We start from the raw sequence: 12,259 nt of genomic DNA, 5'->3' as shown, positions 1-12,259 counted from the left end.
GCCTTGCGGCCTATTTACACGCGCCTCTCTGACAAGAAATTGCTGGAGCGTTGTCAGCGAGGCAAAACACAGAACCCAAACGAGAGCCTGCACTCCGTCATCTGGTAACTCGTGTCCAAAAACAAACATGCGTCGCTTTTCACCGTTGAAGCTGCTGTGGCCGAAGCTGTCGCAAGGTTCAACGCTGGCAAAGGGAGAGCAGATGCCGCCATGTTGAAGGAGCTGCACCTGCAGCAGAGTGTTGTGGCCGCTGAAAGATGCTCAGAAAAGGACAGTCGCCGACTAGTGGCATCGGAGAAGAAGCATGAGCATGCTGAAAACTTCAAGCATGCCATGAAAAGAAAGCGCACCAAGGAGAATGATGATGACTACATTCCTGGTGGCTTCTAACATGGTTAATACACCGATTCACACCTTTTCTTGTTAAATATATGTGCTCAGCATGTTCCTAAACTTCTTTTCTCGTTTTCTCAAAACAACATTTTTCATCACACCCTAAGCCATTGCCCACAGTATCTTTTGATGTAGCAGTCGGATTTTGATAATTCTTGCAGTATTTGAAAGCTTATACATTGATTAGTGCAAGAAAACTAAAAAAATGTAATATTTTCATTTACAATAGTGATTTAATTAGCAACAAAATTAAGCAACAGTTTCAGATTTCTAATGAGTATAGTTGTTAAGGCCATAACTCTGGCACCAATGAAGCTAAAAATAAAATTTTGATTTTGTTACATTCCCTGGCCTTCATGGAATGCTGTCATATCAAATTTGTAGCAATATTTTATGTGGAAGATGTCAAAAGACTGGGCAGAATGCAAGTTTATGTAACAGTCAATATTTAAAAATCTAAAAGTGATAGCAAAAAACTAATTGCATATTTGTTTTCAGCTGTGAAAAATACATATTGTATTAAAATTTCAGCTGGAAATACTGAAAATTAAAACAAAAATTTTTCAGACCAGTGTCTCCTCTTAAAGGGGGACGTGCCTTTCGAAACAAACTTTTTTGTTTCTGGTTGGATGCTGATGAAAATTGGCACAGACACTAAAAATGGTCTTACAGTGCTTCCATAAAAATTCCGAGGCAATAACACAAAAACTTGATGAGATATGAATTATTTCTTCGTTGAACCTCGTGGAGGGACTGGCAGATTCATAAAATGACAAAAATAGTTTATAATTACTGAACGCATAGCCAAATGTATGCCGAGAGGGACTGCGTTTTTAAAGTAATTTTTTTTTTTGTAACACTAAATTTTGTAGTTAACATTTTCTCCAGCGACACTGCATTAAGCACACTTGCACTACAAACAATAAACCCTGCGAAAAATTCTTTAGGGAGTAAAATCAGAAACTAAGATCGCAGCCCCCTGAAGCATAGTTCAAGGAGCGTTACAAGACAAACGGAATCAAAATCTGTGCAGTGGTTGCCGAGATATCTGCTCCACCAGCTGAACATAATGCAAAAAAAAAAAAAACAGTATTGTGAAAACTGCGTTTGTGAAGTTTCACCTTCTCTTCACATCTCTAAAACACCTAAAAATTGTGATCTTAGGTTTGTCTTGTGATATATGACTTCTCAGGCATCTGGTCTCTGCCCAGTGTGCCTTTGTCGCCTATATTTTTTTTTATAACCTTTTTTTTTATCTATAAAGAACAAGTATAAACTTCAAACCAAGTTCTCTGTAACCAAGTTCTCTGTATGAAGGAGTCGTGTGATAAGGCATGACAGAATAGATTGTTATTGAATAAGGCCATATGCTGAAATGATTAGACTTTTTTTGTGTTCAAGCTCTCATTAGCATTATTAGGTACTTTTTAAATACAAATACTAATCACTGATCATTTGTTTATAGAGAGGAGTTTATTGCATACAAAAAATGGCTCACACCATGACAGCCTATGCCTTCTTTCCAAATGACTAACAGTTATGGGCAGAAAACTGGTGGCACAGAAATTCTTTAACAGTTGCATTTAATGACTCGAGTCGGGCATATAAACATTTGTGCCCCTGCTTCATATATGCTCTTTTTCCACTATAGCCATGAAATGCATCATCATACGGCCGGTTGCGGAAACGCTAATCTACGACGCTTTCATTTTTTCAGAAAAGAGAAAGAGAAATAACTTTATTGGGTAGAAAAAAAGAAGGGGTTCAGGAGCTAGATGGGTGAGGCCCCATGTCCAAGGCTCAACTGGTTTGCGCAGCCTGCCGGACGTGGTCCGAGCTAGTGAGGAGTGCTTCCCACAGCTCCAAAAAGTTTTCAATTCTATAAATACGCTGTAAGCTATCGAGTTCATTTGGCTGTTTAGCACAACTTCACGGGATAAGGTAAAGGGTCAGTGGCGAGTCGCGACACCTCGGACAATTGCGCCCATACGAAGTTGGATGAATTTTGTGTAGCCGTCATAAATTTAGATAAACTTCCTTTGAATTTTACGGAGGTCTATGGCGTCTTTCCCTTTAAGAGATTTGTGGGGGGCGCCGTATTTCTGCCGCATGCATCGCTGGTGAGCAAGAAGCTCTCGTGGAGCCATCCGAGCTGGGTAGTGGTACCAGCGAGAAAGGCTGCTGCTCTGCTCGGTTTGTAAGCGCTTGAGCTAGAGCGTCCGCCCTCTCGTTACCCTCTAGGCCTGCATGTCCCGGGCACCAGACCCACCTATAAGTGTTGCTCAATTCGCCGCCTAAAGGTTTGCAAATGTTTAATGGGAGGCGGCCTTTCATGAATAGCCGGCACGCCTCTTGCGAATCTGAGAGTATGGTGATGTACGTCTGGCCGTCATTACGCTCTCGACTTTTAATCGTCAATGCGATGGCGAAACATTTAGCCTTGGTGATCGATGTAGTGTACAGTGATGCGCTGGACATCGTGCTTCTCGTGTCGCTGCTTATCAATGTGACGACTCAGCACTTCCCTGGAAGCGTCAACGTATAGCACGTTCTCATTGCTTCTGACTAATTTTCTGATCCATTTTACGTGCTCCTCTCCCCTTTCGTGATGTCATGTTCCTGGAGATAGGGGCAATCGAGATATGCCATCGGACTGGGTCTGGTACGTCTACCAGCTTCTCGTCCAAGATGAGAGGTTGCGGTGGTATACCCGCCCTCATGAATATCTCTCTACCCGACTTTGTCTGGCTGAGGCAGTTGCGCTGAAAGATCAATATTGCTGCTTTCAGTTCAGCGTACGTGTTGTGCAGGCCGATATCAAGAAACCTGTGTGTCGCAGTGCTTATCGGTAAGCCCAATGCTGCCTTGTAAGCCCCTCTGATGATAAAATCTACTTGCTCTTCCTCGCTCTTGTTCAGCGTGTGGAAAGGCAAGCTGTATGTCAATTTGCTCATTACGAGCGCCTGCACTAAATGCACAGTATCACTTTCCTTCATGCCCTTTTTATGGGAGGTGATCCTCTGAATTATCCTAGCCACTTGTTTGGTTGCCGATTTAAGAATACTGATACAGTCAACTGCCGAGTTTTCCAACCCTCTAGGGAGCGAAAAACCGTCCGAAAATTCGGGCAGTCCGAAAAAATGAATGCAAGCAAAAAAATGCATTATTTTACTGATAATTTTCAATTCAAGCAAAAAAAAAATGCACCATTTTGCTAATATTTCTCAATGCAAGCAAAAAACACACCATTTCATTGATATTTCTCGGATCAAGAGGGTCGAGTCGTAGTACGAGACTTCCGGAACTCTGCCAAATCATCAGTGGGGTGGCTCTGAAACAAGCCGTTAAAAAAAAAATGCATGCACCCGACAGCGGGTGCCGTCAGGGCAGCCGGTGTTAGAGCTGCAGTGGCTTGAAAAACTTGTTGAGTCTTGTTTTCACAGCGTTCCGCTTGCATGTGATCCCATTCGCCTCGATCTGAGCAAGGGTCATGTCATCACTGTACACTGATGACAGCGTCATCGATGCTCGCATCAATTCGGCGGTCGTAGGTGGGGCAGGCGTTGGTTCCTCTTTTTCGACATCGTAGTCATCTGAATCCGCCATAACCTGACTGACTATTTCGACGTCAGTTAGCTCTGCGCAGAAGTCGGGCTCGTTGTCAGCGTCGACGAATGTCAGCCTGCGATCGGCCACTCTTCACTAACTTAATAATGACGGCTTTTTTCTTCATCGTTGACCGATGGTACTGTTTTCCGCGCTTCGATGTCATCGGCGAGGACGACGAAGGCGAAGTGGGGGCGATTGCAGGCAAGCGAAATCTTCACGATGTGAACAAAGGAGGTTGCTGACGAGCGTCGAAGCACCTAGGCTTAGCGTTGCAGAGCACACTTCACACGATCGCACAACCACGCACTAGGCTAGCCAAACACCATGTGGGCTGCGTAAACGAAAAGGCGAGACTGTAGGCGAAGGTGCCTCGGGTACTCCGAATAAGGCGCTGGTAAACATTCAAGATAGCCAGCGTGGCCAGACCAAATCGGTGTGTGATAGTTAGTCCTAGTTCGAAGTGGTGAAACGCTTCACGAAAGCGCTGTGCGGGAAGTCAGACTGGCACGCACCAGCACAAGCACTAAAGCAAAAGAAACTTTATTGGCACAAAAAAATTTCCGGGTGATAGTTTCGATTGTCAGCAAAGCACCCTTGCATGATAAACACGGCCAGTGTTAGGAATCTTGGAGGCCGTGTATGTTTCTCCACTAACGATCAACGAGTCCAAGCAACAGATGCCGCCACCGTAGACCGGCGCGCTCATTTATGCGATCGTAATCGCGTGAGAGGCAGTTGTGGCGGTTTCCACCGGAGGTCAGTGGTGGTTTCCGACCTTTTGTCGCGTCAGAAAGTCCGGAAAATCGGACTCCGGGGGGTTCGAGAGTCCTAAATTTCAGACTTTCTTATACACTGATTCTATGCAGCTTGTAACGGTGCCGCGAAGATGTCCGAATTTTCAGGCATGTCCGAAAATTCGGGTGTCCAAAAAATCAGCAGTTGACTATCGTGTGACTTGCCCTACAATTGCTTTGAACCCAGAAATTCAGGATCCTGGCGACGGTGACTTCTTTATTTTCTGCTTTTAGATATCGATTTCTATTCTTCCGTTACTTTTGTAGCATTTGCTGTGTATTCTGATCACTTCCGATTTTTCAGGTGCGCAGCTAAGACCACTGGTTCTGGCAAAGTTTTCTACGGCCAGTGCTACCTCTTGCAGAGATTCTGCGTGGTTTTCAGTGTAGATATTTTAGAATCAGACAGAAAAATGGTTCCAGAAACTTTGCTGGCCAGGGACCCCCGGGGGGCCCACAGAGTAATGTTGTCCACGTAGAGGGTATAACCTAGCTATGGTATACGGTCCAAGGCACGAGCGAGTCGACGCATGGCGATATTAAACAACGGAAGAGATATGATGTTCCCTTTGAGGCGTTCCCTTGTTTGGCATTTGTAATGGATCACACCTAATGCTTGAGATACCAATTGTCGCCTCCAGCTCGGTGAGAAAATCCTTTATAAAGTTATATGTTCTTTCCTCACAACCAATTATATTTAGCTCTGAGAGTATAGCTTCATGAGAGATATTGTCAAAAGCTCCCTTAGGGTCTAGAGCAAGGAACAAATGCTCTCCACCCTTGGGAACGCCCTTGAGGACTTCTTCAAGTATCATGAGGAAAGCGTCCTGTGTCGAGAAGCCACCGCGGAAGCCCAGAATGGTGGCCAGAAACAGCACCCTGTCCTCTATGAAATCCTGAAGTCTGGTGTGAACGACCTGTTCGAAAAGCTTTTCCAGACATAACGTAAGTGATATAGGTCTGAGCGCCTGCAGCGAGGGCGTTTTTTGGGTTTTGGAATGGTTATAATTTTGGCGGTTTTCCATTCTGCAGGGACCTTCCCTTTGAGCCAATAGTGCTCATTTTTGTCAGGCCTTCAGTGGCTTTGTCGCTAAGATTCCTTATCATTGCATTCGTAATTTGGTCTTCACCGGGGGTCGTGTTTCTCTTGGCTGCCTGAGCTGCCTCAAAGAACTCTTCTATTGTTATCGGCTTGTCTACCTAGGAGAGTGACACAAATTTTTCGAAGCACTTCTGCGTGGTTTTCAGTGTAGATATTTTAGAATCAGACAGAAAAATGGTTCCAGAAACTGAAATGATTTTTTTTTGCCATTTTTCGCAATACCAAAGCCGCATGCCCCTTTAACGATGTTCACCATTAAACTGCCTTATTTCTCTCAAGGCTACTGTACAGGAACAAAAAGCCAGCGCGCTATCAATTTAACGTGAAACTAAATCTTCTGATCCCAGTAAGGTTAACTCTGTTATGCATTAAATGTAATTTACTAAATAAGGCTTTGCTAAAGGGAAACACTACGTCACTTTAAGCTGCTAAAGCATCCATTGAGAGCTAGTTTTATTAAGCTGATTTGTTTACTATGAAAATATTTTAAGCTCGAAGTTTCACTTTTCCAATTTTACCTTGAAACCCTTGCACTGTTACATCTATTTGACATCATGAACTTCAGTGTGTTTTAAAAGTGAATGCATTTCTTAGTCGGGCTATGTCAGACATCTGGCGTTGTCTGTCCGCGTGCCGACAGGTGTTATCTTTCCGCTCTCACACCCTCTCCCAATAGCAACAGCTAGGGGCGCGCGCTTATTCTCGCCCCTAGCAACCGGAGCATGTGGTGCGAGAGTGTAGGAGAGGCAGGTACAGTGCTTTGTCACTCCTTTCACAGTTGGCTCTCTCTCCTCTCTGCACCCCACTTTCCCGTCCGCTCGTGCCCCACTCTCGACCGTTCACTGGCTGGGCACCTCTCAAGAACATCCGAAAATGTGCGCTCGAGACGCCACTGTGAAACGCCAACGCCGAGCCGAGAATGCTATTTGTTTTGTTCACTTCATAGTATTTTTTTAAGCGTGCACACTAGCTACTAGAGCTGGAAACACATACCACATTTCTCACGACAGAAAAACACCACGTACTGCGAACGAGGCTATTAGTTGCATGGTCTAAAAAAAAAAAAAGAGTATTCTTCGAACGCTGGGTTCTCACGTGGGAAACAGCGTTATGGACTCTGCGCAATGCATTCGAATGGCATTTTCTGATGATTCCCTTTGGGGAAATGGGGGAACTTTTTGTATATTTTTGTTGAAATGGCTTGGTTAAAGTTACCCAAATTTGATTTCTTATATCTGACTCCTTCAGAATACAATGCAGCCCATTGTTACCAGAAAAAAATAATTGACCAGGTTTCAACAGATTCTTCGAAAAATTTTCTGTGTGCATTTCTGTGTGCATTTTTGCACGCAGAAATGCACACAGAAAAGTCACAGAAAATGCACACAGAAAAATCACAGTCAGCTCATGTGGAAACATCAAGGTGGCATCACTGCCCACTCTTCCTTTGTTCACCTTTTCTGGCTCGTTACGACTATCGTTATGGCAAGCATAGTGTTAATCCTATTGTACAAGGTAAATTTACTAATACTACAGGAAAAAACACTTCTTTAGCGTCTTTTTAGCCGCATGCCTTACCAGCTCCTGCATAGCTCTTCTGATCATGGTAGGTGCCAGACTCCATCCTTTCCGCATCTCGATACTTCCTGTGCTTCACAGTGCTGTAACCCCTTCGAGAGTCTGGAGATGAGCTGTCGGACTCACTATGCCTGGATGACGGTCGGTTGTGGCTGTCTCGATGCCTTCGATTGCCCCGCCGGTCAAAATCATCGAGGTAAGCATCCTGAGAGGTACGGCTCGATGGCCGACCACGGTCACTGTATCGGTCGCTCTGACGATCATCATAGCGGTAGTCATGCCTGCATGAATATTTCAATCTTTTTGAGCTTCACTCCAGCATTTCAGGAGTGTCTACAGTGGCTAAGCAATCCCGAGAGCTTGATTTTTTAACAAGAGAAAGCACATTTAATTTGCAGTTCTAGGTGAAAAAAGTGCATGTATTGCTTCCCAATTGCCGCCTATTCGGCGAACCCTATGAACAGTTCAACCTACACGCACAAAGTAGCAGTTGTACACTAGGTCACTCTTGAAATAGTTATACATCGACATAATGAAGTCATAGAAACAATTTACTTTATCATATCGAAATTTGGCCTTTTATATAAAACATGAACTTATAATAAAATTGACGATGACCTTCAGGTCTGACAACCCAGGCTTGTTGCCATGCTGGCAAAGCCCTCTCCACAGTTGCCATAGGGCATTAGTAAAGCAGAAATAATGCAGGTTCAATGCAATGCAGTGATCACAGAACTTATCACACCCATTCTGCCACTATGCACACTATGAACACGCACTATGAACACTATGGGTCTTGCCTACCCACTAAGAATACTTTGAGGTATTGACATAAATGCGATGATCATTGAACGAAACCACATTATCTTGACAAAGTCCAACAAACATGCAATAACCAAAACTGCCACAAACCAAAACCACAAAACTTTCAGTTTAAGATAACATGGAAACGAGGTGGCAACCTGAATTATAGCACTTTTCAGAAGACAAAATTTTAAAATTATATCAACATCTAGCAATACCCAATTTTATCGGTTCATAAATATGCTGCTAATGAAATGCTATACACTAACACCTCAATACAGCTGAACCCCTTTATAGGAGGCATGCTACAGGCAGAAATTCTTGTCGTTTATGTGAGATGTCTCTTATAAGCAGGGTACCTGGCATGTATTTTCCTATCAACCTGTATTTTACTATAAGCACACTGGTGTCTTTTATACCCATTTGTCCCTCATATCAGTGTCTCTCATAAAGGGGTTCGATTGTATAACAAACACAGATATAAGGAAATATCGGTTGTAACAAAGTAAATGAAAAATAGTCTTGCAATAGATAGTGTTAAGAGTAACTTTTATAATGAATTTTTGGATATAAGAACTTACTTTCTTATAAGATGCAACTTTGCTATATTAAGGTTTGAATGTATGTCTGTTACAGAACAATGCAACGAATGATGTCCACAGTGCTACTGCACAACATGTATGACCATGAAGGCCTGTACATGAAGTACAATGAATTGGCCCAACAATGTTGCCTTGATTAAATGTAAGCTGGAGACTCATGCATACTACCTAACGTACAGGTATATATGTACACAGCTTTTTTTCGTCTTCTGGGTTCTAAGCAAATATGAATTTTCGAAGACTTCCCTTCAAGTAAAACAACTGCAAAACCATTCCACCACTGTAAGTCTTTTTTGGATTGGTTCTCATCAGGCTTTCAAGCAAACCAATTTTTCAGAAAATTTCATTACAGTTCACAGCAGCACAGTCTCAGCAGTTTCACCAAAAGCAAGGTGGACAGTTTGCAAAGCAGTACCTATACAAAATAACCTCACTACAACAGACTTCCACAGTCAAGAGGATTTTGGTGTGCTGTAAAAGGAGTATATAAAATCCAAGTACTGTTACAACAGACTGACATAAACCCTCAATGAGTCTGTTATAACCAGAGATAATTACTAATCATAAACAGAATTACTCTCAACAAGGGCACAAAAGATTGATTTTTTTAAAATCACCCTTAGTTTCTGTGCCCCCCCCCCCCCTCTTTTAGTGCGATTCCAAAATATTGTCACTAAAAATATACGCAGTAGTGCTTAAAGAGAATTTTGTACCTGCTGAGGTTGTGAAAATTATTGCAGAAGTCACAAAAAGAACAAAAAGAAAAAGAAAGTGTTCAGAAAGATATAGCTTCAAAATGGCGCAGTCGTTGAAAATCGCATTATCTAGTGATGTTCTTGCACTCGTTCTGTGTTCGTGGGCCGCGATGTAGTTAAGGCAGCTGCAAACGAAGTTCAGTTATAAGATTACAATAGTGCACCGAACTCGTCGTGAACATCGCAGACGTGCATCTCGGACCCACTGTAATGTCTCGTTGCACTCGCTGCTTATCAGCACTCGTACCTTGGGACGAAAAGCACAGCGAGACAACTCTTTATACACGCAATCGAGCGTGACGTACTTTGAAACATCGGGCACTGCGGCCATGCACATTGCAACTGATATTTCTGCTTCGTGACTAGGCCTAACTTCGCTTCAAACTTTGTGGGCAAGACCATCGCGTTAATGGACACACGAAAGCGATGAAGGTGTAGTGTGCTTCATCAAAAGGGACGAATTACATGCCCCGCTGGCTCCTCAAAGCCACGAATGGGCATATTGTGCATCGGCAGCGGACCCCCCAGCCTAGCTCGGTATGCAGCGACCGCTCAGAGCAGCAGCTAGCAATTTCAAGTGTCAGCGCCCCAAAACGTGAGACCAAGCACGCTGTGTGCCAAATTTTTTGTCGCCTTGGTTAGGCATAACTGACGTTTAATTGACTGCAGATAGGCGGCCATCGTCTTTTAATTGGTACGACGATATCCGCAGCACGCAATTTTCGTGTTCCCATTTCAAAAGTACAGTGGACTCGCACTAAATGAAACTCCGTTAAACGGAAAAGCCGCATAAACGAAACTATCTAGGCATATTTGGTTGGTCTCCCATATAATTAACGTTGAAAGATTGGGGTAATCAGAACATTTTTTATAGCTTTTATCGGTTAAATGAAAATAAAACGGCCAAAATCCATGAACGGCGGAAGTGTCCACGGTGGTCTAGCAACCATGAAACCAATGTCAAAGCTAGACTGCACACGTCCGCGCAAGCCGAGAAGCAATCGACGTCTCGTTGTGAACTCGAGGAGACACCCTTGAGGAACCTATGGCTCAAGTTCAAGATGAGGAATTGTGCTCAAGTGGTAATGAGGTGGTGTGTGATCCCAAGCCCATTTTAGTGGTTGACAGTGCAGCAAGAAATACTGTCATCCTGTTTCAGCGCTACTTTGAACACGATGGTGGCACAGTTCCTGCCCAGCCTTTCAGCAACGCACTCCTACTATGTGAGAAAGTGCTTGAACAAAGCCATGCAAATTGTTATCACCTCCTTTTTTCCGAGTTAGCAATATTAGCAACATTTTTCTTTCTAATCAACTCTAGTAGTATTGCGTACTTCAAAATGTTTCTGCTCAGTCAGCCACAATTGGTGCTTTTGAAATAAAGCCATATTTCATTCATTTTGTGGGCTTTGCTTAAATGAAACTTCTCATAAATGGAACAAATTTTCTAGCCCCTTCAATTTCCGTTTAAGAGGAGTCCACTCTATGCCGATCGGAATTTGGGCCATCCAAAAAGTTTGGTGTAAAAAAGTCCTGAGCACCTTGCTGGCCTCAGATTTTAGTCAAATCCTAATGTCCATTGTACCAGAATCCGTAGTAAACCAAGCTCAATTATAGGAAGAAATAGGGTGGTCACCATAACGATGCCAATTGGTATGTTGTATCCGAAAGTCTGTTGTAAGCAGATCTGTTGTAACGAGGTTATATTGTTAGTTCCCCTTGACTGACTTTGAATGTGCTTTTAACAGCAGACTAGTCTTACCTGCTGCTGTAACGGTCAGTTCTACGGTCTGATCGCCGCTCTTTCCAGTCGTCATCACTTTCATGCCCCCTCCACTGGTCTCTCCTGTCATAGTAATGATCACCCCTTCGGATTGATTTGCGAACGTCATCCCTGAGCTCCTCCCGCCGGTTTACCCTCCGGTCCTCGTACTGGTCATCTCTCCTGTCACCCCTTCGGTCGCCATGGTAGTCGTCTCTCCTCTTCCAATCCTCAACACCACCACTTCTCCCACCTGCTCTCCTGTACTCATCCCGATCATCTTTTGCACCATCCCGTCGGTTCTCTGGCCGATCGTGGTAACGGTCCCTTTTCTTTTCCTGGTCATTCCTGAAATCTGCTCGGCCACCAATCCTCCTGCTGTCCCGTTCAAAATCATCTCTACTTCCCTTGCAATCTGAACTTTCGTCATCACTACCACGTCCCCTGGCTGGCCTAGAGTCTCGAGAATCCCTGTAGTCCTGTCCATGTACAGAATCCCTAGATTCCCTAAAATCCCTGTCATCACGATGGTCCCTAGGACTTCCATCATCGTGCTTTTCTTTCGGTGGTTCCTCTTGCCGCACACGTGACTCACTGGCCTTGTCGCTAGGTTCCTTTGTGTCGCGTTTGGGGTGTGCCAGAACTGCACTAACATTGATGGCTTCATGATGAGGGGAGGGATCAGCTGTCGGCGTAGATGTCGCATTAGGTCTCAAAGCTACCAGGCTTTCCTTCACTTCACCAACACGAGTTGCTGTGACAACAGGCTGCAAAGAAAAATGAATTTATAGATGAAAAAAGCAAAAGGCACTTTTCTGCACAGTCATGCTCAAGACAAATGGGCAAAAAATTAAAAACTTC

At 43.8% G+C, this 12,259-nt stretch overlaps 1 protein-coding gene across 5 annotated transcripts in view; it reads right to left on the bottom strand.

Annotated features, from left to right (window-relative positions):
• LOC119160912 (uncharacterized) overlaps positions 1-12,259 on the bottom strand; it is a 256,608-nt gene that overhangs the window by 163,774 nt on the left and 80,575 nt on the right. For all 5 annotated transcript variants that reach the window (XM_037413180.2, XM_037413184.2, XM_037413182.2 and 2 more), the window contains 2 exons: positions 11,399-12,165; positions 7,477-7,757 (listed from right to left, as the gene is read on the bottom strand). In XM_037413180.2, the coding sequence (XP_037269077.2) occupies positions 7,477-7,757; positions 11,399-12,165 (1,048 nt within the window). The remainder of the gene's footprint in view (positions 1-7,476; positions 7,758-11,398; positions 12,166-12,259) is intronic.

Source organism: Rhipicephalus microplus, chromosome X (assembly GCF_043290135.1).
Source record: "Rhipicephalus microplus isolate Deutch F79 chromosome X, USDA_Rmic, whole genome shotgun sequence".
NCBI classification, from domain to species: domain Eukaryota; kingdom Metazoa; phylum Arthropoda; class Arachnida; order Ixodida; family Ixodidae; genus Rhipicephalus; species Rhipicephalus microplus.
The sequence above is the reverse complement of the archived record's forward strand: the minus strand, read 5'-3'. Positions and strand labels throughout refer to the sequence as shown.